General features: G+C 35.8%; 1 protein-coding gene across 3 annotated transcripts in view; it reads left to right on the top strand.

Moving 5' to 3' along the window:
- The first annotated feature begins 7,995 nt into the window (after window positions 1-7,995).
- LOC306868964 (E3 ubiquitin-protein ligase SMURF1) overlaps window positions 7,996-12,004 on the top strand; it is a 49,951-nt gene continuing 45,942 nt past the window's right edge. For 2 of the 3 annotated variants that reach the window (XM_079415461.1, XM_079415462.1), the window contains exon 1: window positions 7,996-8,333. In XM_079415461.1, coding sequence (XP_079271587.1) covers window positions 8,279-8,333 — 55 coding nt within the window. In that variant the 5' untranslated portion in view covers window positions 7,996-8,278. The remainder of the gene's footprint in view (window positions 8,334-12,004) is intronic. The other variant, XM_079415463.1, reaches the window with a different exon arrangement.

Raw genomic sequence — 12,004 nt, 5'->3', positions numbered from 1 at the left:
AGCAAATCACCATGTTAGAATGGTTTCTGAAGGATCATGCGACAATGAAGATAGGAGTAATGATGCTGAAAATTCAGCTTTGATATCACATTCTTTATCAAATAAATGCAGTTTTGATGAGCATCAGAGACTTCAAATGCATTTTTAAAAAACCTTACCGAACCCAAAACTTCAAAACCTCTACAATACGGATTTCTACAGCTGGCATTTAAAACATAAAATTAAATTGCATTCCATTTCCATTTAATACTACTTTGTTAAATTCAAATGTTAAATTAAGATTCTGGATCCTGTTTGCTACCTCAATGAGCTGTCCATTTCCCATTTCCTCTTTCCCACAGGTCAAAAACAAGAAAAACAGAGGATGTACTTTTCACTTTATTAAACATTTATCCACAACTGAGGCTGGCATATACCTACACACTGAGTTTATTATGACACTCAGTATTGTCCACCAGCTCTTGCTCAACAAGTTTCCTAACAGGTTTAGAGGCTTCCAACCCACTGCACACATCCTTGATTTCAGTCACCATCTGGTTCGAGGTTAAATAGCTCCCTGTTCATACAAAACTCAATTTCATACTCAAGTGGGGCCAAAGTTGATTAAAAATAATAATAATTCTGATGAGCTTAGATCTGCTTGTCTCTTGAAAGTCACAATTGTTTTTGGTGCCATTGTCCTGCTGCATCTCCATTTTATTCAAGTCTGACTCCATTTTCTTCCTCAGAGCTTCAGCATGACCTCTGACCTCTTCCTGTAGGGTAGCTTAGAGGAACTCTATTGTACTCTGATGTTTCTTCCTTCAGCTTTGGGGGAAAAAAGGTTTCACTGATGTTGAAAAAGAAGATAAAAATGTGATAAGAAACTCATTTCCATGTCAAAGTCACTATTATTTGTATAGCGCTTTTAACAATACAAATTGTGTCAAAGCAGCTTTACATCGGCTTGATATAAAGCTGAGTGGCTTTATATCAGCTTTACAGTATTTAAAACAGTTTGTCGAAATAGTGTCATTCTCCTCTGGCCAGACAAAATCAGCCGTTTAAATCTAGACTAAAGCAGAATCAGATTGTGCAAAGGACTCATCTGGTTCCTGTGGTCTTGTCCCGATGGCCGTCTTGGAGACAGGGTCTTCACTGGGGATCAGTCTCTGGGGCTCATCTAGGTGTCCTGGCTGTAGAGGTCATCTCTAGGTGCTGATCCACCATCTGATCTGGATACAGTCTGGATCTGGGTGGCTACGGTGACCTCAGAATAAGAAAAAAACAGACTAATATTAGCGTAGATGCCATTCTTCTAACAATGTAACAAGTACATCGGGTGTTTTAGGAAGTGTTTCTGGTTCCGGTTGACCTAATTAATGCAGCCTAACAATCCTTTAACAGATTTGAATTATCCATGTGTTTTAACTGGTGCTGTCAAACGATTAATCGCATCCAAAATTAAAGCTTTTGTTTGCATATGTGTATATTTATTATCTATATATAAATACACACACATGCATGTATATGTTTCAGTAAAATATGCTATTTTTATAATTTAAATATATTTATATATAAAATAAATTGAATATAAATATATACATGTAAATACATGTCAGTATTTTCCAAATATATACTGTATGTGTGTGTATCTGTATATACATAATAAATATACACAGCACACACACATATATTATGTACACAAAAACTTTGATTTTGGATGCAATTAATCGTTTGACAGCATTAGATTGAACATTTAGTTCAGTTGTCACTGAGACTATTTGATGTTTGTATAAGGGATTTTTCAAAAATTCTCTGAAAGCCTGCAATATCAGAAATTACTTTTTATCTTTTCTAACAGATTCCAGATGATCAAGTTACTCCTCATAAGCAATCCTAAGCTTGTATATCTAGAAATGGTATTCCTTCTGACAGCTTTCAAGGTCTGTCAGCAGCTCCTCACATTTCAGACTCTATTTTTAATAGTCGCTCTGCGTGGAACTGAAATCTAAGTATTTTAATCACATTCATAAAGAATATATTCTACTGGTACCCCCCAAAATGAGCAGCTATCTTCTTCAATTTAATGGAGAGATCTTCCTAATCTGTGCTGCATGACCTTCTCCAGAGTGGCTGCATGTATCTGTATTATCTTTTCTTGAAATAACAGCTTTAATTCTAAACCAGTGATGGCTTCTTTACCCGCTGAAGCTTCTCTAGATCTTTCTTTTCTTTCTGGGTCTTAGCAATACTTTCATCCCATTGGCAAAGGTCTGCTCTGTACTTTGTCATCCAGGCCCTAAAGACTCACAGCAGCTATTTTAGAGCCAATAAACTGAATAATTTCAGATCATTATGTTACTTTTTTTTAATTTGTCAATCAATAGCATGTGCTTGCATGATTTCACACATGATAGCAGATGTGTGGGGAATTTACAACCATATTTTAGTAAAATATGTGATTGCTTTCACCTGTTTTTCCTTTTCTGACTTTGCCAAAATCGACTCCCATCCTTCCAAGTCTCTGCTCAGGTCCATTAGTTTTGAGCACTTCAATCATTTGCAACATTCTTGTCCTTCTTTAACATCTCTTTCATATCCTGGATATCTGTTCTTTCATGCTGTTTTTCTACTTGATCAACTGGTTACAGTCTCAGCATCTGCAACCGTATTTAGTGTAAAAATGCAGTTCATTTTCATTAAAAATGAAAACCACATCCAGACACAGTGGCTGAGGCCAGGACTGAATCACCCTTTTCTTTTGAAACAGTAATCAGTTCTTCAAGTTCTTTAATCTTCTCTAACATTTTTCTTGATTTCTTCAGAACAGCTTACCTCTTTTTTGGCCTTCATCTTGCTCTGTTGGTGAGCCATGTGGAGCAAAATGTTAACCTGAAAATAAAACACTGCAAGATAGAAAGGACTAGAAAAGATAAAAATGTATAAAAAAGGATAAAAATGAATGACTTCAGAAGTATGTTTTTCCACATTATTTGAGCTTCAGGAATCTTCTCACATTTAGCTGAATGGCAGTGAAGCCATTTCTAAAATAGTGAGAGACAAGGGTTTAGATCAAACCTTTTAACTGTATGGATTTTATGTGCTTTTTCTGTCCTGTCATTTTTGCATGTCTTTTGAAAAAGAGCTATGCTTTACAGGAACAGCTTATGCTTAAACTAGAAAAGCCTTCCGGCAAATGCAGGTTCCCTCTAGGATGTTCTTACATACCAGTTGCTAGGTGCAGGATTAGGAATGAGTCACAAACACCTGATAAACATAAGAGTGTATATTGAAATAATAACAATGCTGCTTGATGGAAGTGCATTGGTTAACATATTAGTATGTATGTGTTATATTCAGGGAATTTAAGGACTATAACTTATATGTAAATAATTAAAACCTGATTTATATAGCACATTTTAAAATGGTTTCTTTACAAAAACGCTTTACATAGGACATACAAAAATTAAATATAAAATAAGGGAACACTAGAAATGTAGAATAAAAAAGGAAATGCAATAATGACGGATTTTAAAAGAATAATTTACCCCAAAATTAAAATTTGCTGAAAATGTACTTACCCTGGCCTCAGGCCATCCAAGATGCACATGAGTTTGTTCACCTGAACAGATTTGGAGAAATTTAGCGTTACATAATTTGCTCACCAAAGGATCATCTGCAGTGACTGGGTGCCGTCAGAAAGAGAGTCCAATCAGTTGATAAAAACATCACAATAATTCAAAAATAATCCACACTGCTCCTGTCCTTTAATTAATCATTAGGAGCTACAAACCATCGCTTCTAAACCATTAAGTCCTCTATCCTATCCTATTTGGACTCTTATTCTGACGGCACCCATTCACTGCAGAGGATCCATTGGTGAGCAAGTGATGTAATGATAAATAATAAATATCTCAAAATCTGTTCCAAAACTAATCTACATCTTGACCTGAAGTTGAGTAAATTTTAAGCACATTTTCATTTTTGGGTGAACTGCTCCTTTAATAAAAAGAACGAAATACAAAACCGATATAAATGACCTGATCGTTTAAACTCATTTGGCACAGTATACAGTGGACAGAGTGGTCATCAGTTTATAGCTGTTCCTGTTGGGTCCAAAGGAAATATCAACTTAAAAAAAAAAAAGAGTATATTTTGTGAGGAAGTTCAGGCATTTTGTTATATTTATAGGTGACTAGTACCCTATAGAAAGCTGAGATGGTCTGGAAGAGCCCCTTTCTTTTTTTTTTTTGCGCCTAGTGGAGCGTCCTCTGCTTTGAAGAGCTGAGCCAAGAAAGCCATGGAGGGCTGCAACAGGCCCACCACTGTTTCGCTCAGTGGATCTTTGTTTGTGCATAGCCATCCTGCTTGTTGTATACCACCTGGGATGTGTTGATGTAATCAACATGGGATGTTCTTTGGCTGAGAATCTATAGCAACATGGAAATCTTTCTTTCTCAAATGTAGACTTATAGTTCCAGCATAATGCATTAGCTCAAAATGGGCCTCTGGATCTTTTTTACCATGCTTTTTTGTTTAGGAAGTTACTATATCATCAGAGTAAATCATCAAAGTTCAGATGAGTGTCATACAGAGCTGCTTTAAAGGTGATAAAGTAGTGCATTAATAGTCAGTCGACTCTCAAATATCTTCATCAACCATCTTAGAAGTGAAGTCAGATAAATTTCCCCTAGAATAAAAAGGACAAGGTGATTCAGAAGAATTGAGTATGCTGCTCTAATGTAAGTTTTGTACATTGTTTCCTTTGTGGTAGGAGAATATACAAGATGAGATAGACTTGTTGTTCTTGGTGGTTTCAGCATTGCCATGGCCTGGCTTTAGGACAGGGGAAAATAGAGTAAATGATTCGGTGTAAACCCTTGGCTTGTAGAACAGGGCATGATGTTCCACAGAGAGGGTATCCAAACCATTTGCTTACCTTGAAATCTGAAGCTGCTTCCCTCCAGTGGCTCCCACATTGGCAAAATACCGGATGGTCTTGCTGGCACCAGTTTCTCCACTAGGAATATGTGATATTTTAAAGCTCATCTCTGTTCTCAACACAGAGCAGTGGTATTATTTATAACACACAATGGATGAATGGATGTTTTAGAGCTGGTTTCATAATTGGAATATATTATTATTTCTTTCTTTTTTTAATTATTATTATTTTTTGTTTATTTATATGGCACATTCAATTGACTTAATAAATAAATCGCATAAGATTGCATTTATTGTTTCTTATCCTTTACGTGTGTGTGTGTGTGTGTGTGTGTGTGTGTGTGTGTGTGTGTGAAAAGTAAAACGTAAAATCATCTTTGTGAACCAGAAATCCTTATTTGTTCTCGTCATCAGCTAGTGACACTTTAGCAGCTTCTGGAAGAATGAACAAGTGAAAAACGTCTGTCTGTGATTTGTCTACTGATTGTAATGTGGCCATGTTGTGTTATTATCTCACACACAGTGAGAGTGGTGGAGCAATATTCCACTTCAAGCATTAGGGGATCATTAAGGCTGCTAATTCAAAGCTGTGAACACACATGCTGCTCCCTGGATACTCAGAGGATATTCCTGACAACTGCGTACATTAATTAGATGGCTAAATTTACCTTCTTAATATTGAGATACGTAAAATTCACCATTATAAAATGTAGCTATAAAGGCAAAAAGCAGTACCAATCTACCAATCTTCATCTAACAATGGTACATTTTAACATGTCCATATAACTATTAGCCAGTCATACACATTCCATTTAAATTATTTAAAAATAAATACAAATATTAATACCAAAACTTTTCGATTATAGAAGTGGTTTTCCCATCTGTAGAGTCACATTAACTATAATTTGGATAAAAGTCTGAGTTATCACTGACATATAAAACAGACACTGTTTATTTAATGTTTTCTACTATTTACTATCAATTTATTGATGGCAACCAAGAGAACAGGGAAAGAAGCAGCCAATTTGCTTTTATAATGTTCCACTCCGTCACATTTATTCTTGACTCGTGTTTATGTATATTAACAGGCCTACCTCAAAATATGGATTTTTATCAGCATATATTAATAGCACTTTAAGGCATTCTTTGTCTCTTTTATAGAATGTTTAAAATTGAATTTTAATCCTTTATGTTTTTATTTTATTTTAGAAAATTACTAATGTATTTTAAATGATTTAAATCTAATTAAATTCATTCATTCATTCACACACAGTTTCTTTCAAGTCCTTTCCTACTTTATCAATTCAGTTAAGAGATTTTTTGGAGACTTTGAGTTGGCAAACAATCAAATCCTGCACTTATCATAAACATATTATGACCAAGAGGTGGCAGAAGTGAACTACATCATCTCAACTGAATGAGTAAATTGTGTCAATAAGGTTTCTGTCCATAATCTGTTTGCACTCTTTCATAATTGGAGTAGTTTACATAATATGTATCACATTCTAAAACATATATCATTGAATGTAGTTAGATATCCTCAATGACTGTCTCTGTACTCAACTCATGTCTGGTATTCAATTAAGCTCTAGTGTTGCAATCACTTTCTAAAATCCAAAGCACAAAACCACTACCACAGCTAAAGCTCATAATTTAACTAAAATATATATTTTTTTGTTACTTCATAACATTATAACTGAACCCCATTGATGCAATGTATTATTAACCCTTTGTTTCAATATATTAGTTTTAATTTGCCAGCAGTAAAATTAACATTATCTTATGATTAATAAATGTGTTTGTCATCTGTGGTCTTAAGACATGACATAATTACATGATGTCCTCGATAACAATCATTAGAGTGTTACCATTTATTCAACCATTTATCATTTTCATTTTTGGGTTGTACATCATTAAACCACATTGCATCCCACACAATGAACTGATTAAATTAAATGCATTAATATGTATTTGTTTCATTTTTAATGAGTCTTCAGATCAAATACATTTCATTATAATGCCAAAAGCGCAATGCCTCTCTGCTCATTAAAGTGGTGATGGACTGAAAAAGGCCAGTGTGTGGCCTGCCTCCCTCATTAGCCTGCTGTTTATGTGGATTGGCTTTTCTTCTGCACAACACTATTAAATGGCTCTATTGTTTCCAGTTGCTAAACTCCTCAAATCCAATCCCTTCTCCTATTGCTCAGACTAACCTTGTTCGCTTTCTACCACACAACAATTATCGAGCCACAATTAATGCAATCAGAATAATGCAAATTTAACGTAAATCATCTACATTCATCATCTGGTAATTTATTACAACCCAAAACAACAACCTCTACCAAAACTAAAATGTTACAGGAAGCTGCAAAATAACAACATGACTTTACCAGAATTCCTAGACATCACTTTAAATCAGTTCAAATGTATGCATAATGTCCTTAATTTTAATATTCTATTCAATTTCAATCTGTCTGTCTTTTAGAAAATATTTATTAAAATTATTTGCAATTAAACTGTTAATTAAAATACTCTAGATGACATCGCTGCAAAACAGCCAACATAGTACAATTTTTCATAAAGTAATTTAGCTTTGGACAACATCTCAACTCCTTCTTCATTAGGTACCACAAATGTGACCCTGGAGCACAAAACCAGTCATAAGTAGCATGGAGATATTTGTAGAAATAGCCAACAATACATTGTATGGGTCAAAATTATAAATTTTTCTTTAATGCTAAAAATAATTAAGTAAAGATCCAAAGTGTTCCATGAAGATATTTTGTAAATTCTTACCGTAAATATATCAAATCTTAATTTTTGATTAGTAAAATGCACTGCTAAGAACTTAATTTGAACAATTTTAAAGGCGATTTTCTCAAAAATCTTTACAAGATTCTAGATTACAAATAGTTGTATCTCGGCCAAATATTGTCCTATCCTAACAAAACAATCAATGGAAAGCTTATTTATTCAGCTTTCAGATGATGTATAAATATCAATAAAAAAAACTGCCCCCTTATTTTTTGTGTTTTGTGCTCCAGGGTCACAGATGCACTGGAGGGCAGCGGCAGGCGGAAGAGAGCGCGCGCACGCCCAGCCGCGAGTACGTGCACGTACAGCTGTACTAACGTGATGTCAGAACGCTGTTGAGCTCAAAAAATGTTAGCCTGTGTTGTTAAGTCTGAAAGCTACAGGGGATTTGCCAGACGGAAATAAAACCGTTTTACCGCCTAGAAACACATGTACAGCCCACATATTAGCGTAGCGCGTTTTTATACGTTTTTCTATCCGCTTGCAGCGAGCGTCTTGGGTTTATCCTGAGAGAAAGTTGGTCGGTTATTTTGTGGGAGTGATGTCGAATCCTGGGACTCGAAGGAACGGGTCAAGCATAAAAATCCGACTGACAGGTAAAACATAAGAGCTTCTCTATCGTCTTAATTGTGTCGTTGCTGGGTTAATGATCATTTTATACTTCTGGTTACGTTATCGCCGCTGTTGTCGCTAATGTGTGTATGGAAGGCTAAGCGACTCCTGCTAGCTTCTGCTTCTGCTGCTGGGGTGAGTTGCAGCAGCCTGCCTCTTCATGCTAAACGCATGCTAACGCGACAAGCAGTCTTTCATTTCTTCATATCTCTATAAACAGCGCAATAGTCCGTGATCTTGCTTTATTTTCACTTATGTGAAGGTTATCGGCCGAAAGCAGCTCCCCCTGCACGGTTTGTTAGGTTGGATTAGTCATAAATCAGCTGAGTATTAACCGGATGAAGAGGAGAGGCAGCTGTTTTCTCGGTTCCTCTCATCTGGATGGATGTGTCTCCGAGATATTAAGATATTAAGACTGCCACGTGTGGAAAACTATTCATTAATATTTGTGTTGTGTGTTACTTATTATATTTGCTCACTTAAGCAAGTTAAGAAAGGGTTACAATGCTTGGTCTTTACATGCTAACACAGGCTACTCTTTCACAATCCGCTGTTGGGGGTTTCACAGGGAGGATATTTTTCCCTTCTCTTTTGAAATCGCTTCTTGGAAATGCACAGGATATGATTGATGCGTACTGATCTCATTGATATCATCACAGAGATAGTGACAGTGCCCTGGAGCATTGCTCTCTTTAAACCAAATCTGCTGTTGACATATCTGTGTTTATGGAATAGAAAGATTAATAAATGCAAAATTACAAAGTTATATGCATTTTATGGCATTATAGATTCAATGGGGACAAGGTTAAAAGCATTTTTCTGTTTTTGTTAAAACAAGGTCCCATTAGTTAATGCATTAATTGACATTGCCTAACATGGAGTGATACATTTGTTATAGTATTTATTCATCTTTGTTAACGTTTGTCAGTAAAAACGATGTTCAGTGTTAGCTCAGGTCCGTTAAATAATATTAACAGATAGTTTTGATTTTAATAAGGAATTGGTAAATGTTGAAATTATTGTGAACTAAGATTAATAGATGCATTAAAAGTATTTTACTTGCTTAGTTAATGGTAACTCTGGTTCATGTTAACCATATTGTAGTGTTACTGCTTTTCCTCCGTTTCCAGTTGATGTATGCCACTAGAACAAGTGGACTACATGGACATTTTGTCATTTTAATGTGAGAATGTTTGAGAATGTCCATTTTTGTCTGGCAGAACTATTTTGATGTCAAACTCAACACTGTACTATGCACTGCTTTGATGAATGCAGTGACGACACCATATAAAGACATTGTGTTCCCACACAAACGAGAGCTTTGAATGAGGCGGTCTTTATTTTACACAGATGTGTTTGTCTTACAACATCTCCTCTGTGGCCACTTGAGTTTGTTTGTGGAAGAGATGTCCACAGCAGAGGTGGAGAGCTGTCGGGCCGCAGACAAACCCAGCGCCTCCAGCTGTGCTGCTCCCCCCCGGGCCCATGAAAAGAATTCTAATTGGACAAGGAACGTCTGTCTCATGAAACAATGAGTGTTGAATCTCTTCAGTGGCTGCTTCACTGTTTAGTCTCACAGGGCATTTAAGTACAGAGGTTTGGGTTACCAAAGCTTGCAAGATTTTTATCTGTATGACAGTCATCAGTAGATGCAGCAGTGCTGCATTTAGGGGTTTGGGTGAGAGGATATTATTTTTCAGTGTTATTCTCAGCTTCTTGTTTGCCAGTATGTTTAGAATTTTTTCACTTAATGGTTTTCCAATTGATATAATTTACATGGTGTAAATTAGAGAGAACGGCAGTGTTTGGAAACCACTGCATTGAGTGTGATGGACAGCTACCTAAACATATTAGCGGGTGTGGGAATCATAAGGAATTGAATGATTTTTGCTTCTGATTCCTCTTAATGATTCAGGTACTTCAACAATTCCTTCGGATAGTTCATTTACTCACCCTCATGTTGTTTAAACCCTTTATTTCTTCTGTGGAACATAAAAGAAGATATTTTGAGAACTCAATGCCAGTGGCCTCCAATGTTGTTTGGTTCCCAAAGTTCTTTAAAATATCTTTATGTGTGTATTTCTGTAGACATACAGGTGTGAAACAACATTAATTGTCATCATTTACTCACCCTAATTTTTGGGCAGGCGATCCTTTTAATGATCGTTTTAGAATTTTGTTTAAGAAATACATTTTTGGAAAAATAAAATGCAGTTCTTATTGTACTTGCTGCCTTCAGTAGTGTTGCTGAAAGAGATGATTTCAGAACAGATATACACTGATGAATACATGCTGTTCTCACCAAGGATATTTACACACATTTTTATGACTTTACTGGCATAGGTACAGTCATTCAAAATAGGCTTTATACTATTTTGGAATGCTAAAAAACCCCAAAACTATAATGTGGTAACATATATTAACACAAATTCATGTATGTTTAACTTCATAACGGCATATGCACATCCAGTCAATAACTAGTCAAGTCTCACGAGCCTTTAGTGCAACATAACAATAACTGTTTTTGGTTCAAGAGGTTCAGTACACTCAGTTCAACACGGTACACGAGTCAGATAATTTAAGTATCGGCAAAAGAACCGGTTCTTGTACCTAACCCCACGTGTTAGCCTAAAAACGTGATCTTTTGACAATAATGATCAAAAATTGTTTGTAGTCAACTTGCATCACCTTTTTTTGCACACAGATTCCTAGAAGATTTAAAGTGTTGATAATCAACACCTTCACACTACAGTGTCTAGGAGGCTTTGACGGCAGTATGCTTTTTCTGATGTTATTTTGCTTGAGGATAACAATAGAGTTACCAGATAAAGGCAAGATTGAATGTTGAATTATAATTTCTTTCTAAATTTCTCCTCACTGAAACAAGTACATTAAATAATTTGGGAGTACAGTGTTATGTTTGATGGCCTGGAATATTTTCCCAAATTCATTTGACATGATGTTGAAGTTTTTAATTGTTTTTAATTGTGTGTTTGTATCTGTTAATGGTGTCACTTGCAATGCTTTTCCCTGCTTTGTTGCTGCTGCTTGTCCGTTTTAATTTGGGTTCTTGTTTCACACAACAGGAAGTAGGATGTGGCTTCTGCAATCATTTCTTTTCATGATTGAGCGATATTGTGGGTTTTGTGCACAGTAGTAATAGTTTATGTTGTGGTGTTGTGTTCAGTAGTTGATAGAACCAAATTTAATTATCAATTTCCTCTTTTGACACAATGATTAGTAGACTGCAACAATAAAAACATGCCTATTAAGATGTGTGTTTTCACCTATAAGATTTTGAACTGTTTGAATATTTCTAAATTGATCACATCCAACTGAATTGTAGAACCTGGGGCCCGTTTCAGAAAGGAGGTTAAGTGAAAACTCTGAGTATGTTAAACCTGAAATCAGGGAAACTCTGGGTTTTCCGTTTCAAAATGGGAGGTTTGTCAAACCCGGGAAAGCAGGGTAAGTCAAGCCCGTTTCTGAAAGAGAGGTAATTTATACTCAGAGTCAGTTACCGTGGTAACTTACTCTGTGAACCTAACCTGGTCGGGAGCAGGTTTTCTTTGGTAAACCCAGAGTTTCTTTCCGTCTCCTCCCCATTTTTAAAGTGTTAGCGATGTTTTAATACCTCATTCATTCACGCTGCAAA

The sequence above is a fragment of the Barbus barbus genome (assembly GCF_936440315.1).
Source record: "Barbus barbus genome assembly, chromosome: 4".
NCBI lineage: Eukaryota > Metazoa > Chordata > Actinopteri > Cypriniformes > Cyprinidae > Barbus > Barbus barbus.
This window is presented reverse-complemented; position numbering and strand designations above follow the sequence as displayed.